The 25,031-nt window shown below is 41.3% G+C and overlaps 1 protein-coding gene across 12 annotated transcripts in view; it reads right to left on the bottom strand.

The window, feature by feature from the left end:
• The window catches only part of LOC107386829 (rap guanine nucleotide exchange factor 6), a 153,487-nt gene that overhangs the window by 62,799 nt on the left and 65,657 nt on the right, over positions 1–25,031 (bottom strand). Inside the window, exon 1 of one of the 12 annotated variants that reach the window (XM_070555841.1) lies at positions 18,627–18,874. The exons of the other annotated variants lie outside the window; for them this stretch is intronic. Within the exon in view, the coding sequence (XP_070411942.1) occupies positions 18,627–18,680 (54 nt within the window). The 5' untranslated portion in view covers positions 18,681–18,874. Of the gene's footprint in view, positions 1–18,626; positions 18,875–25,031 lie in introns of those variants that run through there. 12 annotated transcript variants of the gene reach the window in all.

The following is a 25,031-nucleotide window of genomic DNA, read 5'->3' as shown; positions in this document are numbered from 1 at the left end:
TATCTACGCAACCGTATAACAATTTTGTGTGCAGGCTGCACTAGCATTTCATGCTAGCAGGGTAGTTTTATGGGGAAAATGTTGACTTTGTGCAATGCCTTGAGACAACTATTGTGATTTGGCACTATATAAATGAAAAACTTGATGGTCTTTAGCTTTCTTAGTTTATTCTTTACTTTAAAATCACAGACGCTACAGAGAAAAGCTCACAAATAATAGATTAAAACTTCCAGAACTCATCTCAAACCTCCGCTCAACCATTTTCTGTCATGCGCAGAGGGGAGAGAGACTGTCAGAGGGCAGTTTGATAAATGGATCACAAGACGTGGATGTTCACTTAAAGCGAATAAGGTTGTTCCAGGATTGTAAATTTGAGAGGAGATTGATATTATTAATTTTTGATGAAACATTTAATTTATTGGGCCTTATCGGTATGCAAAGCATCTCATACCCCACCTTTAAAGTTTAGTTTGGTAATTCATGAGCTAGCTTTAGGATAAGCAAAGTAAGCAAGAAACATTTATGACAAAATCCACAGTAACGTTCTGTCCATAAAGGCTGCAGATCAGTATCCTGGCAAGCCATCCCAAATACAGTGGTACGGGAAGTATTCAGACCCCTGTCAGTTTTTCACTATTTGTTATATTGCAGTCATTTTTTTTAAATCAATTAAATAAATAAAAAAAGATTTGTTAAAAAAAGAAAAACTGAAATATCACATGGTCCTAAAATTCAGACCCTTTGCTCAGAGTTTAGTAGAAGCACCCTTTTGAGCTAATACAGCCATGAGTCTTCTTGGTAAAGATGCAACAAGTTTCTTACACGTGGATTTGGGGATCCTTTGCCATTCCTCCTTGCTGATCCTCTCCAGATCTGTCAAGTTGGATGTTGAACGTAGGTGGACAGACATTTTTAGGTCTCTCCAGAGATCCTCACTTGGGTTTAAGTCAAGGCTCTGGCTGGGCCAGTCAAGAACACTCACAGAGTTGCCGTGAAGCCACTCCTTCATTATTTTAGCTGTGTTCTTAGGGTCGTTGTCATGTTGGAAGGTGAACCTTCGGCCCAGTCTGAGGTCCTGAGTACTCTAGAGAAGGTTCTTGTCCAGGATATCCCTGTACTTGGCTTCATTCATTGTTCCCTCGATTGCAACCAGTCGTCCTGTCCCTGCAGCTAAATAACACCCCCACAGCATGATGCTGCCAACACCATGCTTCACTGTGGGGACTGTTTTGGACAAGTGATGAGCAGAGCATGGTTTTCTCCACATAAACAGCTTAGAATTAAGGCTACAAAGTTCTACATTTTTTTTATTTCTTAGATTTTAGCAAATGGTTGCAATGTAACAGAGTGAAAAATTGATGGGGGTCTGAATACTTTCTGTACTCACTGTGTGTTAATATAACCTGGCAATGACCCATTGAAACAACCCAGTCATGGGGTGTAATCTATGGCTGTCTTTGAAACTATCTCTGCACGAAATAGGACAGCGCTAGGACTAATCAAAACGCAACATGATGTAGTCATCTCTACGGGGCAGTCTGCCATAGTCCGTCAAAGATAACAAAACACATATATGTAGGACAAATGACTGCAGTTAATGTGTTTAGACAACAGAAAGAAAGTTCATGAGCTCTACAGTAACCGTTCTAAAATAAAGTGACACATTAATCTATAAAGAATTGGTTTACCAAAAATCTGAATGAATTTCTAGTTTTGTTGAGTTTCTTAGAGTTAACAGTAGAACAGAAGTACTTGTGTGTTTGGAGAGTGAAGGATTGAAAGGAGTCAAGTAAAGGGGGAAGAAGAGGTCTCGAGGCTCCTATTCACACCACAGACTTAATCCTGCTCTAATCCCCAATTTTTCCTTTCCCAGGAGGACAAACATGGAATGGGGGATGTAGAAGTCAGGGGGGTCTTCCATTCTCCTCATGCATTAAGGATGAGTTAGGAGATTAAATATAAATGTGCAAGGTTCCTTCAGCTGTACATTTTTATCACGTTAAGGCAGAAGGCAGAATCATCTGAGCACAGCTTCCACTCAGAAATTAATTGAAAAATCTGATTAGCTGCACAGAAATGAACATGGTAAGTCTCTTACCAAACGTGCAACAAAGACTTAGTTTGAGGAGCAGCGAAATACAGCGAGAATCTTTCAGATGGAAGCCAAGAACTGTCTAAATATCAAGCCATCACCTTGTTTTGCAGTTCATAAATAAATGATAGAACAGAATACAGCTGGTTTGGACACTTTATTGTGACATGAGAAAAACAGAATATAATTTTGCAGCTTTGCCGATTTCATTTCTCACCACTAGCATCCTATAAGTGCCTTCATATTTGTAATATAATGTTTTAGGCACCTACTGAGACTTAGTTGAGACATAAAATCATGTATTCATACAACAAACAGACCACAGATTAAACCAGGGTAGGCAATCCTGGTCCTCATGTGCTGCTATTCAGCATTTTTTTTGTTGAGTCCCTGTTTGATTTTAATCTTTCAGCGTTTAACAGGCTACTGTAGAGCTTGAAAACCTTGGAAACAGGTGAATCAATCACTGAACTAGGTGTGTTGGAGCTTGGAAACAACAAAAACATGCTGTATGGTGGTACTCAAAGACTAGGGGTCTCATTTATCAAACATTGCGTAGAATCCTTACTAAAACTGTACTTAAGCTCAGCAAAAAAATGTACTTACGCCAAGAAAGTTTGTGATCTATCAAACCTGGAGTATGCACAGCTGCACGCAATCTCTGCTTCATAAATCAGAAACTATCTAGAAAGTTTCTCAGTTGCTTTTTAGTCACATCCCGCCCTCACCACGCCCACTTACTGCCATTAATAGTCAATGCAAAGTGCCTTGTGGATCTCATGCATATACATAAGCTGGCTGTTGCAGCGCTCCGCCAATGACGATGGCAACCGTAGATCAAGGCAGATCAAGGAAGTGCAATTTCACAGATGCAGAAATTGAGGTACTTGTGGGTGAGGTGGAGAAATGAAAGGAAGTGCTTTTGCAAAACAAATAAGAGAAAATCCACGGAGTGGCACAGCGTTGCTGAAGCCATCAATGCTGAGTTCTTCAGAGAGATCTGTGGTGGATATTAAAAAATGGTATGATCGGGATTCGATCCCCAGACTCCCGGGCGAAAGTTACATGCGCTAACCAGTCACCCAAACGGAGATCTCCACTGTTCAACTAGCCAGGGCGCATAATTAATCGGGTCACAGTGACAGGACACACACTGTCAGAGACGAATGACATTCTGTCTCAATCTGCCCCCCTGCTGATATTCTGCATTCCTTATTCTGCGCTTCAGGCTGTGTGTGTGTGTGTGTGTGTGTGTGTGTGGGGGGGGGGGGGGGGGGGGGGGGAATCTTGTTCTGTGTGAAAATGAAGCAGTACAAGTGATAATGCTGCAGGATTTCATAATTTTATCCTTCTCAGCAGCAGCGCTGCAGGTTCTCTCCATGTCCAACATGTGCGTAAGCAAGGTCCTTAGTCAACTTAAAGTTGCGCACATTTTTCCGGGAAGTTTTCTTTCATAAATCCCAAAATTTGCGTGGAAAGTTGCTTACGCAGTTTTCCGACCTCGTTTTGTGCGTAAGCAAGCTTGATAATTGAGGCCCCTGGACTGCACATGGTTTAAATCTCCTAAACTGGAAGTTCCTCTCATTTTTGAGATAAAATAACGTAAAAAATACAACTTGGCATCCCCATCTGCTTTTATTCTATAAACCAGTTTAAATGTCTTTAAATAAAACAAACCATTTGGCGTGTATTAGTTTAGGTTTTTTGTTTTCTTTAGATTTTAAAGAAACGTTGAGTGAATGCATTTTAGGACTTTGTTGTTTTGTTCATTCCAATTACCTTCACAATAAAACAGGCTACAAAGCTCATGTTGGTCATTTAGCTACAGGGATGATTTCCTAAAACATATTCGGTCTCTGGGACAATGAAGCAGGAGTCGATGGCATTAGGAGACATTTAAAACAAGAACACATGGTGCATCTAGCAATAGAACCACTGAAGGTTTTTGTAGAGTCGGAATATGTCACAGCAACAAACAACTGTATGCAAAGATGATTGTTTAAAATAAAAGAAAAGCCTCTAAATATGTTGGTCTGAACAGTTTCTTTCTTCAAATTTTACTACTTTAGAAACCATCTCATCTCATCAGAGTAAAGTGGTACATGGTACACATTGTGGTACTGCAAGCAGATTTGAGAGACGCTGATGGATGCAGAGGTCACAGTTATAGCACAAGTCACTAACATGGTTGACCTGCAGATGTCAGCAGTGACAAACTGTCTAGAGCCCAACCGACATTCACATAAAGACGAAGGGGCAGTTGTGAAAAATCTAAATTCTTAATGTTTAAACAAATTCTATCTCAGCAGATGTGGACCTTGAAAGTTGGACCAATAATTTCCAATACATTCTGATCGTTTTTTAAATTTCTCCTAGGAAAGTCCACGCCGGATTTCCCCACTATGACTTCACTGGATAATTATATATTAAACCAGAGAGCCTTAGCTACAGCATGTCTCCACTCATAGCAGCTGTCACCATGTTGATTCTGCTCTCGGATGCTAAACCAGAAACCACATCACAGATGGGAGCAGTGCATCTCTCTGTACAGAGGAACAATGCTGCTCCTGTCTCACAGCACAAACGAGCCACCCTTTTCTTTGATACAGTGCTTAACTTAGTGTCTGAATCTGATTTCCACTGGTGTATCAGATGAGTCTGCTTGGTGTCTTTGCTTTATCTCTTTCTGGACCACCTCGCCTTTTTGGTAATTAATTCTGTCTACCCTCCATTCCACAGCACCCCCGTCACGTCTCCCTTCTGTTCCTGTCACGTTTGTCCCTGATGTCTTTCCGTCTTTTTGACATGTTCTCCCATTTATCAACCCAAGTGTATTGAACCACGCCGTCCATTCCACATCAAAGTATTAGTAAAATGACTACAGTGAGACTCATCAGTCTCGACAGGTGGGAAGGCTTTCTCTGAAGTCTGAAAAAGGGACACAAACACACACACAGCAGACTCCAGATTTAGCTCTGTAGTGCCGGTGAAAGCTTTGATTAATCCAGGCAAGTTAGCATAAACAATAGAATGTTTATAAGGAAAAAAATACATTAAATCATCTCTAGAGAAACATACGCAACACAAACCTGCACAGATATCACTATGTGATACCTGAATGCATGTATTTAACAGAACTGGACTGGACTCAGCACCCAGCCACACTCCTCTCCATCACTGGCAAGTTTTATAGATGTTTGGATAAAGATACAGTGAAAGAAGACAGATGGAGAAGGGGAGAAAATGGTCACCTGGTGTGAATTTGGACGGCAGAAACAAAGAAAAAGTAGCCTAAAAAAAGAATAAAAGGAGGCAACAGTGGGAGGGAAGCCTGAATTGAAATGTGTGTGGTTGAGAGAGAGCTCAAAGGAAGCACAGGGAGAGACAGAAAAATGATTAAGATAGGACAGGCAGTGTGGGGTGGAATGAGGATGAAGTGAAAGGGAGGCAAAAGATGAAGATAAAAAGTCTACAATATTCTCTTTAGATTTCAATTCTGCCTCCTTGCAGACTACCATATCTCTGGCAATGTGCGCAAATGTGTGTGTGTGTGTCTCCCAGCTGCAGCAAGGGGAGATGTAATAAATTGAAGCTGAAATTGGAGGGGACAACTGCAAAGACAGACATGCAACAGCAAGAGGGGAGCAGAGATGGAGTATGGATGGAGTCGGCGAGGGACCTCATGAGGAGACAAGCACTCAAACTCTTGAGCAGAAAAATCTGTTCGCCCAAATACACACAACCAGCTAAAACCCCACACAGAAACACACACCGCCCATAACTTCACAGCGACTTCATCTCCACCCGGCCCTACTTTCCAAAAGTTCTCTCTAACGACACAAATATTTAAGAAAATCAAACTGAAGTGCGTCACCGCCGCTTCACATTAATCGTTGACCAATCCTGCGGCGCCACAAATTAGGAATCGACTCCAGAAAAAAAGGGAATAAACACTCACCTTCTCACCAAAGCCACTGTGCTTGAGGAAACACTCGGAAGACTTCTGGTTTGTTTACCAAGTGTATTGAATCTGAAGTTAGTGTAATGCTTGTGTTTATTCAGACATTTAGAACTGACCCTTTTACTCCTTCAGCCCACATATCGATGCGTCCTTCTGGCACTAAATCAAACTCCTAATTGCTTTGAATGCCATTGGTCTATAAATGTGACTGAGTATTATAGTAAAAAAACAAAAAGGTAGTTTTAAACGTGTGGTTGAGATATTTGTTAAATGGGTTATAGGGTTTTGGTCTAGAAACATCTATAAAATTGGCTTATTTAGATTTAAACCCACTGCTTTCACTCTATTAACTGTGAGTTCCATTAAGGATCCACACATTTTTGTTGTAAAAAACAAACATATGAACCCTAAGCCTGATAATCAAGATGGATCTTACTACGTAGTTTTCATTTTGTTTTCTAAATGTGATTCAATTGCAACATTTGCATTATATTGGTTACAAGATTTGTTCATATTTTCTGACTGCAGTTCAGTTACAAAGTGACTTAACTACGTTATTTGTCCTAAAATGTAATCCAATTTGTCATTTTGTTGCACCCAAGTTATACGATTTACTTTATTCATTGTCAATCACAACCTAGTTTTCTAAGATGTTAACCCCGCCTTAGAGTTGTCTCACACGTCTTCCTATTTTGACTCATGCAAACCAAACTGAGGAAGGCCCCAAATGTCCACAACTACCTTGTGAGAGGAAGTTTGTCATGCAATTTCTTTGAACATGTTTTTAAACTCCAAAATGGAAGAATGACGTCCTCTAACCATTGACTGCATGTATGAGGTGGACGGAGCATCCGTGATGTCACCTGTAGGTTTCTGACCATCACGGCTGTGTCACATTTTTTGTCACTGCCAGGAAATACAAAAATGGGCAAAGAGGTGGAGAGCAAGTGATGATGCCCATCAAAATCTGAGCTTATGTAGCTACAAGCTAACTGAGCCAACTGAAGCTAACTGAAGTTGGTGGGCGCTTTTTCTTTTTTTCAGAAAACTGCAGTTGAGCGACTCTACTACCCTCTCTGCCTTCTAGGCTGCAACACTTTTCCAGACTGAGGCCTTGGAAGCAGGAAGACAAGCCGAACAGGCCTCTAAGTATTCATAATTTAAGGCTTTAATTATATCTAAAGGGACGAGTTACAAAAACGTCACTCCTCTCAGAGTTGTTTGGATGGTAAACTTGACCTATTAAACGTAAAATGTTTTTGAACCAGGCTGTAAACGTGTTTATTTTTGCTGTGAAGATGCATTTTTAACATGGGAGTTATTAGCCCTTTTTAGAAGACACACCATGCCAGCAAATCAGCGTAATACTGCCGTCATGGTGTGTCTTATGAACGTGCTGTGGCGGCATGGCGATGCAGGAATTTTGAGGCATTTGTGCCGCCACGCTTGGTAGTCGTATTGTCGCAAAGCCAGACTTAATAAACTAAAATGATGCAGAGCTCCAGGAGCTGCTCTCCGTTAGAGCTGGAGATCAGATCACCTGACCGTTCACAGGGGGTTGTTGAGGACAGACACCTTTAGGAGCGGCCTTGCTCACAATAAAAAGAAGAAGAAGAAGAAAGTATCATTTCTATAGCGTCTCTCAAGATAAAAATCACGAGGCGCTTCACAAAAACAAAAAGTGTAAAAATATAAAAAATAATTTAGAAAATGGTTAAAAAATATATTTAAAATGAGCCAAATATAGACACTTGTGATTAAAAAATGTTAAGAAAGAGAGAGAGTGAATAGGAAAGAGGGAAATCAGTGGATCCTGAGGAAGGTGGAATAGGTGGGGAGAGCAGAATAAAGAGAGAGGGGTGAAGAAGGTCATCAAAAAGCCAGCTTGAACAAGTGAGTTTTCAGCTGCTTTTTAAAGGAGACCACTGAGTCCACTGATCTCAGGCTCAGGGGGAGAGAGTTCCAGAGTCTGGGGGCCACAGCAGCAAATGATCTGGCAAAAAGCAAGTTATGTCCAAGTTAAACAGAAGTCCGTGGCAGTACAGAGACTGTCCCCATACCTCTTAAACCGCCATCGTGTAATCTTTAGTAAAGAGGGCATGATTCTGCCAGATTACGGCCATGGCCACTAATAAATAACCTAAGGCTCCCAGACGCCGGCTTAGTGTTGCAGAAAATTGGCGGTATTGTTTTCCATACTATACTAATAGGAACTTGCTCCTTTTTGGAGCCAGCTCCAACTGGATGAGAGTGGGGAACTGATAATTTAGTTACTTCCACATTGGCTTCAATTTTGACAGGTTGAGTTTCCCCCTTGCCTACAACTCATGAGAGCGAACCGAGTAGAGAAAGACAGGTTGGAAACTTTTCATTTTGGATGCTTTTCAGAAATGTGATAGCATGTACTACCTTGGAGAAAGTTTTCCACACCAACTTCCCTTTTACCAAAATCCGAACTATAACTTTTCTTATTTTCGTCAGACTAAAAACTTGAAACAAAAAGCTAAAATAAAACTTTTTGGCTGCTGTGTTGTTAACAGAAGAAACACAAAGCCATAGTTTTCCTTGGCCGTGTCACATGTTGAAAACTTTCCGTGTGTGAAGTACATCAAACATGCTGTTTACTTTAACAAGTATATCTCAACAGCAGAATGATCAAAAAACACGTTTAGAAAAATGGAAGAAGAAAAGTTTCCTGTTTTTTTTATTTAGAAAACACAAACTTGACGAAAAGCTTCTTTAAAAAATACTTTGTCATTTTAAGAGAGATCTATCAGCAACATTTGCTAAACTTACTTTTAAAACTGGGGCAAACTAAAAGGATCCTGAAAGCGTTAAAGCTTAAAAAAAATTCATTTTTTTTGTGTAAACGACTACGAATTCTGCATAGCAACATTAAAAATAGAAAAGAAAAGAAAAAAATAAATCTTTTGTCTCTGCTGAGAAACCAAACTTCATCATGTGATTTGGCAGCCTCTGGTTATGGAGGATCATTGGTTGGCAGCTTTCTGAAGTAGATCAGCAGCCATTAGCTGGCTGTTTCATCACTGTGTCGTGCCAGTATGGTGACATAGACGGGATAGGACTCTGGGCAGCGTCAGCGCTGCCAAAGACCCGTGACTTTTGCTCCAGTTGCCTGATGATGGACAGAGACACGGGAGGAGCTCGGGACAAGAGACAAGAAAGACGAACAAGAATGGATAGAAGGAGAGTTTTTGAGCATGTGGGACATTTTTATTCTCATTAATCCACAGATATTTTTTGAGCAAGGGTCATTTTATCTTTATGTTAAATATGTTTTAAATGCCTGGTAGGAAAATTACAACAAAAGGACATTTCTGTACTTTCCTTCCCCTGAACAACAGACAACTGTGTGAATTTTCTTGGTGATTAATGGGTTGTAAACTAGCTACATTTGATTAATTCCCCACAATGTTAACGGCTAAGTCCGTCGTCTGGAGTCTTCCCCGACAAAAGCGGCAGCTGGCACAAGTTTGACCCCCTGCAGACAAAAGTGTTCCCTACATGAGGACTGAAAATGATTACAACCATGCTGAAGTGGAAACTCCTTTCTGGTGCACTCCAGTGTGACAGAATATGTGTGTGTTTTTAAAGTGTTGGCTTCTTGTGGGGAATATTTATCAATGCAAGACGTGCAGATGAGGCAAGTTTTCTAGGAAAAAGGAGCATGACACAGAATTTAAACGTTGTGGATCACAAGGTAAATCAGGCTTAGGACAAACAAAAGAGCTTTTTTTCTGCCAGCGTAGGTGTTTGGGGTCCTGTCTTCACATTCTCCTTAAACTCTTTCATTCTAGTTCTTAGAAAGAGTCTAAAGCAGGGATTGAAGGAAAAAAATTCTCACCTGACTGAAAATTATGGGATGGGGGGGGGGGGGGGGGGTCACATTGTTTACATGCAGCCACTATTCAGGTTTTGATTGGTTTTAAGGTCAGTATTCTTGTTTCTGAAAAATTTGGAATAACCCGTTCACATACGGCGCTTAAAAGTGTGTGTGTTGAGATTTCTCTGAGGTAAAAAAGATGATAAGTATTAAGGTATTAAAGTACTCTGGGGAGGGGGGGGGGGGGCATGTGTGTGTGTGTGTGTGTGTGTGTGTGTGTGTGTGTGTGGGTAAGCGTCACTGGAGGTAACACGGCATATCTGTCTGAGCGCCTGAGGAAGGAGGGCCACGGCCAGGTCTGCCGGATGGAGGCGTGGAGTGGGATAACACTTGGCGCTATATCGACACACATGAAATCTCTCTCTCACACACACACACACACACACTCACTCACTCACTCACTCAATCATACATACATCCTCTTGGCTCCCCTCTGCTAACAGATGCTTCCTGCCCCACAGCCCAATCAACAGTTTTTTCTCTCTCTCTCTCTCTCTCTCTCTCTCTCTCTCTCTCTCTCTCTCTCTCTCTCTCTCTCTCTCTCTCTCTCTCTCTCTCTCTCTCTCTCTCTCTCTCTCTCTCTCTCTCTCTCTCTCTCTCTCTCTCTCTCTCTCTCTCTCTCTCTCTCTCTCTCTCTCTCTCTCTCTCTCCCTCTCACACACACACACACACACACACACACACACACACACACACACACACACAGAGTGCTGGCATCCGTGGTTGACCCAGGGTGCGGTTCGAGGGGCAGCTCCACCCTGAGGTTCTCCTGGGGTGTTTTTGTTTATGTTGGATCCTGTTCCGCTAACTTTGGTCCGCTCACTTCAGTTAACTTCCATTCTGGCACCACAGAAAGGACTGCTTTGTTTTTAACCCTGAATTACAATTCATCAGACATTTTTATATGAACAAAAACAGCAAACCACCAACGCTTCCAACACATAATTACATTATAGAGAAACACCGACAAAACCATTTCCTAACTATTATTATTTTTTAAATGATTTTCTAAATAATAAGAATTCTCCTTACTGAAACACGTTCAGCGGGGCGTTTTCTATGACTTACAAGGCGATCATTCCTACTAGAGACTACTGCAAATGTCTTAAAATATGAAAGAAGGACCGCTTTAAAGTATTTCAACATTAAGGACAAATTCCATTTTATTTCATCTCAGGGATTTAAAATGTTGCTGCCACTGATTTGTTGCATCAAGACAGAATACAGATGTGCACCTAACTTTAAAAAGTCCAGGACTGTATAAAAAAGCTAATGCTAAGTGAGGCTACAGTCACAGAAAATGATCTGCTTGGGAGATGTACAAAAGGACACACCACTCTCCATCCATGACACACTCCTCCTTTTATTACACACACATCCACAACCAACCAACCACCCGATCTTGTATTTATAAATGCCCTTGAAAATTATCCAGTAAAGGCTCTCTGGTCGTGCAGGCACATGAGAGCGTGTGGATCAATAGTGGTGAGATAATGGGGGGGGGGGGGCTAGGTGGCTGAAATATCAGGACTCAGATGTGTGTGTGTGTTAGAATGGGGTGGGGGTCGGCTGACAGAGATCTGGTGGGTGGAGTCTGCATATAATGAGGGTGAGTAATATGGATGTACATTTGCATGTGTTGGGTATTGCAAACTCTCTGGTGCCTCTTTCTCAATGTGTGTGTGTGTGTGTGTGTGTGTGTGTGTGTGTGTGTGTGTGTGTGTGTGTGTGTGTGTGTGTGTTTGTGTGTGTGTGTGTGTGTGTGTTTGTGTGTGTTTGTGTGTGTGTGTGTGTGTGTGTGTGTGTGTGTGTGTGTGTGTGTGTGTGTGTGTGTGTGTGTGTGTGTGTGTGTGTGTGAGAGAGATGGTGTTAAGTTATGATTCAAAGTTCAACTACCAAGTTCAAGTGCCACGTGCCAGGAATTGTGTGTGCTCACCATAGATGAGAGTATCCGCGCTCCATTTCAGCCCCTTCACCCTTTTATGCATAATGTCCTTTATGTTGTAATTTCCAACTCATCACACCTCGAAGAGAATCATTTCATCCCCTTTATGAGCCACTATTACTGTAGAAACTAGATTTTTTTTGGGGGGGGGGGGGGGGGTGCCTTACCAAAATCAGCGAGAGCAGCTTTACAACACCAGTAAGTTGTGTCATCATGATATTTATGTGAATTTTAAAACAACGTCTTCCTTTTCTGCACACATAAACACAAATCTACAACCTATTTGATGGAATCCAGGAAAAAGGAGCATTCTGGCTCTGCAAATCAACACGGTGACGCCATACGTTGTTCCTTTCAGCCTATTCAGTTTAAATAACAGAAGGATGAGTGCTCCTTCCACTTAATGGTTCAATAGAGTGTTTGCAATTACACTAGAGCAAACTGAGATCTGAACACAAGAAGGGTCAATTGTTTTACTAACAAACAAAACACCTCTGTGTTCTTTCTGCAAAAAGTTACATTAAGCTAAATATGAAACTGTAACGGAAAATAACCATATAAAAGATGCATAATTTAAAAGAAGTGAGAAAATAGTTAAGTTTAGTTTGGGTTTATTGACCATGAACAGCACAAAAGACAACGTTCCATGTAAGGGCAATGCCACCCTTTTCGTACAGAGGTTTTCTAGCCAGAGGCTAATTTGCAAACCTTGTCCTTGGTTGGGTTGGGTTAGGTTAGGGCTGGTGTGTGTTTTTGTTAAAAAGACTGAATAGTAATCTCTGAGTTGTAGAAGGTGGGTAAAGCATGGCTGGACTAAATGCAATCCATATTGATCTTTATCACCCCTACTTCCTGTACATACGATACCTTAGACCTCCCTCGGCATGCTGAAAGCTCTCTTGCTCTCTCTCTCTCTCTCTGCTTGTGTTTGTCTAGACCCCCCCCCCCAACCCCCTCTCCTCCCCTCACACATACACCACCTCTTCAAGCTCAAAGGCCACAAAACGTGACAACCCAAGTAGAGTCTGTCAATTTGTCCATCTACCCGTGTGTGTGTGTGTGTGTGTGTGTGTGTGTGTGTGTGTGTGTGTGTGTGCTTGTGTGCGTGTGTGTGTGTGTGTGTGTGCTTGTGTGCGTGTGTGTGTGTGTGTGTGTGTGTGTAGGTATTAACTTCATCTGGCAAAGGTCCTTGTCATACAGCACAAATGTACGTTTGCATCCAGGAGGTCACAGTGGATGTAAAACTCTTTAGGTGACGCATTAATGCATCTATGCGATAACGAAGATGAATATTTTACAAAGTGCATTTTATAGTTGAAATTCAGTGAGTTGTTGGATTTACTCACTTGAATGTAAAAAGTTCACATAAAGTAATAAATGAAAAGCTCAAACCGGGATTTGCCATTTGTAGGAAGCTCATTTTGTTTTGGATATAAAAGCTGATATTTAGATCTTTTATATGCAAAATGACTATTTCTCACTATTGTTCGACTTGAAATAAATAAGACAAAAAACTATTTCCATTTGACAACACAACTGAATATACACATATACTGAAAATATGGTACCTCAGTAGTTAACTGTCTAATTCCTACAGCTAAAGGCATAGCATATAGAATAAAGTGCCATCTAGAGGCAAAAACAGATATTGCAACCAACAGAAAGACATTTAAAATAAATAAATAAACTTGGCAGGGAAATGAGATAGAGTGGGGCTATTCCATTGTGGTCCTGTAGGGCCACTGTTAGGGCTGACCAATTTACCATTACTGAATTTTATAACTCTTACCAATGTAATTTTGCCCCTGATAGTATGTCTGGTATTTAAAAAAATAAAAGACACGAGTAGGTTACAGATGTCCATGTCGCTTTAAGAAGCTGTAACAGAGACCAGTCGAGTCCACATCACAGCTTGTCACGTGGAGGGCTGGGGCGTCGCCTGTTCAGTACAGCGGTGGTCATTGCTACCGAGGTGAACTCCTCAATATACCGTAATATTGATTTGGGGCCATGTCGCCCAGCCCTAGCCACTGTCCTGCATGTTTTAGCTGGTTCACCTTTTCAACAGTTCTTCAAGTTCTTCAGAAGCCTGTTTATCACCTTTTAACACCGACCAGGTGTGTTGGTGCAGGGAAACAGGGAAAACATACAGGCAGTGGCCGTTGAGAGCAAGGATTGAAAAGCCCAAACACTTTTATTATCCTTATTGACACGAACATTAAAGATTGTAATGTTAAAGCACAATAATAACAGGACAAAAACAAGCATGTCCTGTTTCAAAGAAAGTCTTTTTCACTTTGAATGCTTTTCTTTAACAAAATTTGACAGCTCTTTGGTATGGTTAAACTTCAACGGTATTCTGAGTTCAAGTGATAACTTATTTAGACACGCCACACGTTTTGCCTGTCTACCTTGATGTCTGTCTAACCTGCCATGCCCTTCGTGCTCTAGCAGTACATCTGTCATCTGAGTGAAGCTCTTCCCTACCAACACTTCTCCAGCCCCATTACTATACAACAGACAGTTGTGCCAGGCAAACTGATAATGCCAATGTTCGCCAAGGGCCATTGATTTTTGGGGTGCGAAAACAATGCAGGATAGTCCAATGGGTAGACCTAATGAACACTGCTAGCATAATCTGTAGCAGACAAGCCTGGGACTATTAGAATACTGCAAAATCTTCCATTGGTGATTTACTTCCAAAAACACCAATAGCTACTAGAATTGATTCTTGCCTGGTTTGTACAAAACAGGCAAGACTAAATTCTAGTAGCTATTGGTGTTTTTGGAAGTAAATCACCAATGGAAGATTTTGCAGTATTCTAATAATCCCAGTCTTGTCTGCTACAACCAAAGCCGTGAAACATAAAGGAGGTCACTCAGGAATACAGAGCATGGGTGCAACTTAAGAAGGAGTGGGTGTGATTTATAGTACAGGAAGGAGCTGATAAGTAAGGATACTGCCCACCAGGGCAACAACAACAATAGCAGCAGCAGCAATGTCAGGCTGACGTCGACAACAACAGGCCCCATTATTGATGCTTAAATAATAGATGGGGATGGCGAGATGGAAAGGTAGAAGGAAAAGAAGTGGTGAACAAGTGGAAGAGGATGGAGAAGTCCTCGAGTGAAATGAATCAGGAAGGAAATGAAGAAATGAGGTGAAAAACTAGTAATGTAGACAGGACAACAGGAAGGAATGTAACATTTTCAAGGTCTACTGAAACGATATTCAGCTGGGATGAGGTGGATAAGACAGTTCACCAAAAAAAAAAAAGAAAAAAAAACTGAATATAAGAATTTAAATGATGCGAGAGGACCTCTGTTTAAAGTTTTAGGTGTTTTTCTTAACCAAAGTAAATAAATGTAGGGCTAATAATTGCCCACCGCCTCAGAATAGAAGCCCTCCTGGCCTCACAAAGCAGCTTCACTGGCCCACATTGCAATGCCTGTCATCTGATGCCAAATTTCTAGCCACACAGTCAATATTTCAATAACTGTCCTCTGACATTAAAATCTGGAGCAGGCAAATACGGTGCACTATGTGGGATCACTATTTGCACGGCAAAATCTACTGCACTTTAACAGAAGTCCAAGTCTGTAGTTTTCGAAGAAGGAAGTAGAGAAGATGCAAACTCCAGGAGAAAAGTAGAACTGGACAATTTCAAAGTTGTTTTAGAGTTCTCATAAAGCAAACTGCTAAATCTATTTAATACAAAAACGCATGCAGTGGGCGATTAAAAAGAAACGTCACTAATCCCAGCAAGTTCAAGGCAGTCAAAACTGTCAAAACAGGCAGACTTCAAAAGAAAATAATTGGTTGCCTTTCTGAAAAAGGAGCCGATTATAAAACAGCAAACTCCTCTTGTAGAATAAAAGAAATCACCACTTCAGAAGATTTCTTATTTATTTCTGTTTCTTTTCACTTCAAATTTGTAATCGTGCTCCAGATTTGCTCCTTCGTTTAGTTCCCAGAAAAACTCCAACATCACTTCAGATACTTGATACCTCCACACTGAGACAGAGCACTGGTTCTTCAACGGGAGAGAAGGGAATGTTTAATTAACCTTTACAAAAGGTGAGCTCAACACAGATCCCGACCAATTAACAAGAACTTCTAATGAGACGAGCTGAATGAAAATAGAGATCAGACGAGCAACTTACAACACACACATCATGGAAAAACCTTTACTACCACAATATTAACTTTTCGCAATGTATGATTAAATAAAAGCAACCTGAAGAACAAGAACTGGTTCTTAACATTGAAAACTTGTAAAAACAATCAAACTGAAATCATGAATTCAATGTCAAGCCTCAACAGCCAGAATGAACAATAAAACACTGGAATGAGAACATGTGGCCAGTAAGCCCCTTTAATAGGAAATAAAGAACAGGAGTTAATAAAATAGTCAACAAATAATCAAATTGATGCTATTGTTTCAGCAAAAATATTCCTACACTCCATTCTTAGGCATGGTTCACACAGCAGGATGATTAAGTCAATTTTTGACCAAATCCTCCCATTCCTACTATCTTAAAGTCAAGCCTGACTACCTTAAAGGCTCTAAAGATAATCTTATCAGATATTCCTACTGTGTGTGATGTGTTAAATGGCCTGTAATTATATAGTATCTTCTAGGGTTCTACAACCCCCCCCCCCCAAGGTGCTTTACAACACAATGAGTTTTTCACGCATGAACACAGAAATTCAGATGTTGTTGGTAATGAGCTACACTGTAGCCACAGCTGCCCAGGGGTGGATTGACAGCAGCAAGGTTGCCGAGCACTGGTGCCACCAGTCCTTCTGACCACTACCAGCAGGCAATGCGGGTTGGGTGTCTTGCCCAGGGACACAACAACTGTGACAGATATGAAGCAAACAGGGCTAGCATTTAACTCCTCTGCAACCATAATTAAGAGCACTTAGATCCATTCAGAAACATGCCAGAGCCACCTGGATCATAAAGATGGGTTTTTAAACATGTTGGATTATATTAGTCTCACCACAGCTTTCCAACGGGCGCAAAAGCAGCATGTAATGAAACCGAGGCGCTTTACCCGCGAGCCCCCATCCAACCAACTAAACTGTGGCGTTTGACGTGTTGTGGAAGCGCAGTGCATCACAAAATTGACTTAAAATGTAATGATAGCGTCCCTTTACTTCTGCGACGCACCCAACACATTGCACTTTGCTACCAGTAAATAAAGAACTCGTCCACTATGACGGCAGCCAATTGCTGTGTAGCACGTTTTGTGGCCGTTTTGCGGTGCTTTCATGTCCGGTGGAAAGCTAGGGTTATTTACGAGGACAAACAAGTGTGCTGCCTGTAGAATGTGATGTGTAGCCAATCAGAGGGCAAGGTGACAGAAGTGCGCTGCACAGTCCTCATCAACCATGTTTGTTTACTTCAAAGTTGCATTTAATCATGCAAGATTTACCATCAAGCTAGGAAATGTTTGTGTGTGAAATTGATTTATGTGTAGTGATTTGATTGCCATGCCACCAAACGCCACATATTGTACAACCAAAAGTGGCATATCTATGAATTTTTTAATAGTCTTGTGTGGTATCCCATGTTCTGAAAATACTCTGACAATATAAAAAATACTACCATGTGAATCAGACCTAGTGAAGTCAGTTTTAAGCATACGCCAGCTCTCAATGTAGACGATCAACAGCCAAGTCAGGTAACAAAATATTTATGAGATTGTTCATCTTTGAACTTCTTCGCTTTACAACTTACTTTTCTCCACAGAAACCTAATAATTATATATCCTACCTAAATACACACATGTAATAAAAAGCAGACAAGCATCTCTTCCAGCGCCCAGGCAGATGCTCGTAGACACAAATGGTAATGCAAAAGGGGTTTCTGTTAGCTCAAATGTAGCATAATGATCATGACACGTCATGAAAGGGTTAGGGTTAGATAATTTATGACATCTATAACCAAAAAATAAAGAATGGAAAATGAGAAATCCTCAAAAAGAAAGGCAATAAGATCATCCCAAAGTTCGCCAGAGGATAAAACCAGATGATTATTTTGGGAAACTGAAACTAGGCCACCAAACAGTTAATTATAAACACGGCAACATCGTTACCAGACTGCTTCTGGATAAAGGGAGCCAACAGGCAGAACAGATGGAATAAACGTACAGCCTAACATTTATTAAGAGTTTCAGTACATTTAAATATTGGATTGTTGACAAGACAAACAATGCATTGACAACCACAGGAGGAGAGTACTGAGCCTTCCAAATATTATTTTAGGGAAGCCTTAAATCATTGCTGAGCTTTGAAGAATAAGAAGTGTTGCAGCTGCAGTTTTTCAGACTGATAAACCACTGGTGCAAGACAAGGAAAACCTACGAGACAAATAATGACATAAAAATTAGACATATTACTTTTATATGCATGCAATTACTTCATTTTGTAGTAATTTTCTTCTGACAGAGTCTGGAAATTATGACGGCACAACACCAGCAGCTTGGTTTGGTTTTTAATTATTTTCTCAGGCATGTTTAAAATTCTAATCAATGCAAAAGAGGAGCCTTCAAACGTCTCTAAACAGTCAAAGTGATCTATGTAATATGCATATGAATTAAGATCCTTTGCTCTGATCCACACCCTGTCTCTCTATCAGCAACACACACACACAGAGGTGGCAGTATTCTGCCACCAGAGAAGCTGGCCAGCAAAAGGGATTACGACATTGCTTACTTTGGAGGACCATGGCTGCAAGCAGTTGGCATAGCAACGGACCAGGAAAGCCATTTCCACAGGAGGGAGGGTGCCAGAAAGGGGAAGTTTCCCCTCGTTCAGCAAGCGATGAAAAAATGTAAAAGAGGGGGGATGACAGCTGACGCCACTCTCTTTGCTGCAAGAGGAGAGTCGTGCAGAAGCTGCGAGGAAAAAAGTGGAAGCTCTTTAAAAATTTCTCAGATGTTACTGCAAAACGGGATGTTAAACCAAGACAGGTGCAATTAGAATAAAATCTTTCTGTCTTCTACTTTAAAAATGATGCTTGCGATGATCCTCAAGTAGGGGAATTTTGCAGGAAACCTCAAACAACTATGTTCAGAAGAGAAAGAGGCTGCATGGTGAAACATGCAAGTGAAGTTCAGCTCATCCGCTTAAAAGTCAGTGAAAAACCCGTGCACTCAGTTCCATCTTCTTAAAGATGCACTTTGCTTGATCAAAGAGCAAAAATAATGCAGCTTTAAAGACGAGGCAACAGTTAGAAAAACAAGGAGACTTGTTTGTGCATCTGCAGCCACAAGGGAAGAAGCTCCGTGCTTTGCTTCAAGTCATCCAACCAATCCACTTTCAGCTCCCACAAACAAAAATTATTTGGCCGTAGTTCTCCTCTCCTCTTCATGCACTGCCTGCATCTGTCAAACTGTCTTGTTTGCAACTCTTTATCCCTCCATAAAGCTCCAGCGGTTCAGCTCCATGGCAAGGGCCAGCGATCCTGCTCCTGCACCCCAGCTGTAAGCTCGCACCTCACGCCGGCATTCCTCCTCCCCCCTCCCAACCTTGTAGAGAATCTACCGTGGACGGATGCTGCACCGCGGAGATCCAGCCGCTAATGGGAAACGGAGAAGAGAGTGGGAGCGAGGCGAGGAAGGAGAAGGGAGGGGAATCCAGCTGAAAAAGAATGACATCACCTGTGCAGCGGGAGAGGGCGGGAAAAGAGAGCTCGGCAAGGGGAGGCGACTCGAACGGGGCGAGGGAAGCTGCATTAAGTGGATTGGCTGCTGAGCAGATGTGGATGAACAGGGGAGATGGAGATAGAGAGGACAACGGGGAACATCTTTACTGATCTTCTGGTAACATACAGCCAAGTATACTGAGGCAATCCCCCTCCCCTTATGTGAGCAGGCAGCATAAATTACAAAAAAATAATAATAAATGGAGGAGGCGTATAAATCACAGAGCCTCTACGAGATGCAAGGACAGACGCTGCTGTTATGATGCCAAATGAGCCCTGCTCTGGAGAAATTTGCAACTTAGATTTCAGAATTTAATATGCAAGAAGAGCGTTAGCTAAACTTGGATTAAGTTTTGAAAATCCAGGCTGTTTATGGATAAAACAACGAGCTAATCGAGACATTAAGCACGCTGTTTGATGCTTTAACTGGAACTGATTTTGACAGGGACCCAAAGTATCCAGAGTGAGATTTATTCCTTCTGATGTAGAATATGAGATAAAACACAAGACAGTTGCAAGTAATTTAATTACTTTTCAAATAGTTTCATCTGCTTTCATATATAAATAAGAAAAAAAAAGCAAAAACACTATGAAGTCAACATTTTCCAGTTTTTACAACTTCATCAACCCGTCACGTTGTCACAACCTTGTTGTATTTTGATTCCAATTGGCCACTCTTTTACTGCAGTCGTCTGAAATAGCTCTTTATGAATCACATTTTACGGTTTTGTTTTAGATTTTTACCACTTCCTGTCACGTGCAAACTTTTACAGAAGCATTTGACTTGGCAGCATCCAGACAGACCCAGTGTCCTCTGGTTAAGCTATTTAAGCACTCCTTAGTCATAGAGATTCTGTCACGTTCCTATTAAAGCATCTGTAGCAAAGACTTCTATTGCTTCCTAACACATTACATGCTGCACTGCAGCTTTAATTTTTTGGTGCAAAGCATGAGTTTCTTCCCCCATGTAATTCTCCTCCTCCTTTTATGTATCACCCAGCATGCATGTTGTAGCATTTGTGACCCTCTAGGCAAAAAAGATGACAGAAAACAGTGATGAATCAAAACATTCCCTTGTTTCAAAGGGTGATTACCAGTCTGACCAAACCTACATATTCCTGCCCTTTCCAACTTAAAATCCTCAGTGTTTGAAATGAATTTCATGCCTTAAACAGCCTTAAACATTTTTTTAAACTGTGTGTCCTTCTACAGTTTTCACCTAATTGTCTTTTGCATGCTACTATTTTTATTCTATCTGCTTGCTGCTCTGCATCACGATATCTACCCTCAATCCTCTCTCCTCGACAAATATGAGGAGCAACACGCATCTCAAATGGGGATGACATCATCTTTTTACCCCACAACCAATCAGGTGCAAGCACATGGAGCCCTGCCTTCAGAGGAGAGCTATGTACACAAGAGAGATGGGGAAGGAGGGAAAAGGGAGAAGACGGAACCGGATAACTGGATATACAGAAAGAGAATGAAAAACAGACAGAACAAAAAGATGAAACAAACTCTCTCTCTCTCTCACACACACACACACACACACACACACACACACACACACACACACACACACGCAGACCCATTAAAGCCTACCAGTCCACATGAATGAAATTACCAATAGCTGAATGGATTTAAGACTCGGAACTAATGGATGGGCACTGTCACTGAGTGTATAAAGTGTGTGTGTTTCAAAAAGAAAAAAGCCATGCTCATAGGGTGTGTGTCTAAGTGTGTGCAGCTGCAGACAATTCCTGTTTGCATACATGTATGCACAGTTTCAGATGGTCTCTTTTTCCTGCCGTTAGAGAGTTGACTGGGAATGGACTTGATTTTTAACCTCATGCTAACCCAGGCAGCAGGCTGCATCTTGTTCACATACTTGCTTGTAGTACTGGAGGATTCTACTAGTATCTACAGTATATGAAGTCAAACGGTCACACAAGACTCGCTACATCGCTGAGCGCTTCTTGGAAAATTGTGCGATAGTCACAACATCACGCGGGACTTGAGAACAGGAAGTGACTCTTGTTTATATGTGATCAGACTTGCTGTTGTGTTTTGTGAGACTAATTGATTAAAAATGGGTAAGTACGCTATTTATTACATTATTTTAAGATCAGTAGTACTTTAAAGTTATCAACACTGTAATCAAGTAGCTCATCCGCTACTCATTGCACACAAAGCCATGTTTTGGTGGTTGGCTTTGTGCCGTACAACCATTCTGCGTCGTTATGTCTATTGTAAAGCACTCCACAATGTTGTAAACAGCCACGCCACGGGCGCTTGAAATAGAACTGGCGCCTATCTTCAGCGCCTCCGTGTGGACCATCGCTTCTGGGATGTGGCAATGCACCCCCAGTGTAGCCACTCTCGTTCACTATAATGGCTTCTTTTTAAAATGACGCCATGGGGGTGACGTGACGCAGCGCATCTGCCTTCTGTGTGCCCCAGGCCTTAGACTGGATCGAGTGCTGGGTTTGTAGGGTACAAACATGGTGGCAATAGAAGTGATCAGCAGCTGATTAGTTTTGAGATCACAACAGAAAAAAAGATTGCAGCGGTATCATCGATCGATGTAAAGCAAGACCGCACTGTGCGTTTTCGGCTGTTGGACAGGACCGCTAGTGACACATTGGGAGAACCCTAGTGAGGTGGCACATTGTATAGTCCAAGATTTCAGCGAGCTAACTCGCACAACGTCTCGATCTAGCAGAACAAACCAACATCAGGAGCACACACCCCGAAAAGCATACTTCATTAAAAGCCCACAGCTAGCCAAAACAACGATGCTGCGCTGCCGTTAACACTTCTTTTATTAGACTCTAAATGAACTACAAACATGAGCGGTTCACATGTTCTTGCATCTATTTCCACTGTCACTAGTTGTTTACGTCAATCCCTGGGTGTATTTTCATTGGTCGATTGCAGACTTGAGTCGTTGGTTTTCAAGCAATGGTTTTAGACTGTTGGGAGACTGGTGAGTGTGCTCAGTTAGCTTGCAGAAACAATCCCATTGGTGGCCACAGACTTGCAAATGACGCTCACATTCACCGGTTTTGTCACAATCCGGTTTGAAACAAGAGTTTTCTCTAGGACGTCTGAAAAATGCACAGTGTGGTCCAGGCTTAAGATATCCATACCAGACACGGCGTGACAATGGTGAGTATGTCTGGCTTTTGCCCAGACATACTCATACATTTGACTGAGACAAACTCCCCTTACTGGTTACTCGCATATTGCAGCTTGAGAACTCATCACATTAATGTCAGAGAACGCGCACAAACAATGCTTCAAACAAACGCAAGTTGCGTGAGGCAGCCATGATAAGCACAAGTGCATAATCAAAAAGCAACTTAATCAGCAGCCTTAGACTAAATAAACACAAGAGTGCTGCTTCTGCTAATTTTCTCAAATACAATTCAAAGGGTAGCTGCAGCGTAAGGCGTCTGCAGTAGAGATTTGGAGAGTTTGTATAACAAAAGTCCATTTACTGAAAATTAGGTTTTCCACCACTGCACACTGAACGTTTAAGCAGAAAAATGATCAAATAAACACAAAGTTAAGTCAGTATCTCAATGCTACTGGTGCAAAAGTACAAACAGCATTTGTGAGGAAAATCCAAAATGCCTTCACATTTTAGGTTTCTTCACACGAGGGTCTTCCTCTGGCATTGCTGACGTTTTCACTATAAATGTTGCATCAAAAAAGTCATAAAGTTGTTTCAGTCATTGGTTTTGAACTCATGACTGCCACTGAACATGTCTCAGTCTATGTGAGTCTGATAATGCGAGACAAGTTTGGGAGAGGTTGATGACAAAACTGAAAATTAAATGGACGTTAAATGGTAAACGAGTTAAAACAGTTTTTAGGGAGGAAGTTGTGGCAAGACAATCAATTTGTTTTCAATTATGTCTTATTCCCAACATGACCCAACTATAGGTAAAATTTGTCATAAAAATGTATGTGGAAATTTCCATGGACTTTCCATGAGAACAGAAGTAAATATAGACTCGATGTGAGCATAGCGTGGTTAGTAATCAGCACAAAAACACTTCATTATGTGGTTTCAAAGTGACAGCCGATTTCTGTGACCTGATTTGATCTTCAGTGCAAACCGAAAAAGATACACTCAAAGCCGTTTGGCGTTACTGCAGATGACGATGTGGAATCTGTGTGCAAAACACGGGGCGGGAAGCGCGTCACACAGGAAACACTTCCTGGAAAAGTCTGTCTGACTGTGTTTGTGTGCATGGGCCTGCTAAAGAGAGTTTTCTAAGTATTATTATCCTTCTTAGCAAGGACAGTCACTCTGACCTGAAAAGAGGATAATTTGTTTGACTTTTTTTTTTAAACGTGACAATTTCAGACCAGCAACAAGAGACAGATAACAGGCGGTGCAGCTTAAACGGGTTGGATGGATCCCGTGTGAAATTGTGTGAATACTTTGGAGGTGTTTGTTTCTCATTTTGCCCCTCAGTCTGATGCAACTGGTAAGACTGGCCTCATGGGACTGCACACTAATTTATATACATCACATGCTTCCATCATGCAGCAGTGTGTTTGAATAGAGCTCACATCTAATCACTTCTGTCAGGATAGTCAAAAAGCGTCAGCTGACTAAAATCCCTGCTGCTCTGTCACACACAGGAACAAGCATCACAATCTAAGACGTGCTGTTCCCCTCCTACAAGTTTTCAACACAGACATTCAGTGGTAAGTTAATCTACTTCAGTAATTCACCTTAAAAGTTGATATGAGACAGACTCATTACACGCAAAGCCAGATATTTCAAGCCTTCATTTCATACAGTTGTGATGATTTTGACTTACAGCTTATGAAAACCCCTAAGTCAAAATCTCAGACAGAATATTGTGAAAAGGTTCAATATTCTAGACTCAAAGTGTCACCGGCTAACAAATCCAGAACACCTGCAAAGTATTCCTGAGCCTTTCGATGGTCTCTCAGTCTAAGTTGAATTACTGAAATAAGTGAACTTTTGGCAGATATTCTAATTATTTGAGTTTCACCTGTATTAATCTGGTCAACAGGAGATGGTTTTGAAGGTGAGCGAAAACAATTGGTTGCATGTGAGAACGCAGACGTCCTGCCCTTCTGTCGGCTCTAGTTAGACATTACTCTAATAATTCTAGTTGAGAGAGAAGATCTCCTGCAGCAAACACATAAAAATTGACCAAAAAAGCTGAAAGAATCTTGGCCCAGTCAACGGCACATTCTCCCAAAAATGACTGATACTCCTACGTGAAAAAAGCTTCTTCTTGACTATCTTCTAGGTACCAAACTTGTGCAAAACCAGATCTGACACATAATACTGTGAGGCTGTACGCGTGTGAATTCCCTCTGAATGTGTGTTTTTGTCTAACAGGAATTCCTGCTATTTAAACTGC

This window comes from Nothobranchius furzeri, chromosome 10 (assembly GCF_043380555.1).
Source record: "Nothobranchius furzeri strain GRZ-AD chromosome 10, NfurGRZ-RIMD1, whole genome shotgun sequence".
In the NCBI taxonomy this organism is placed as follows: domain Eukaryota; kingdom Metazoa; phylum Chordata; class Actinopteri; order Cyprinodontiformes; family Nothobranchiidae; genus Nothobranchius; species Nothobranchius furzeri.
This window is presented reverse-complemented; position numbering and strand designations above follow the sequence as displayed.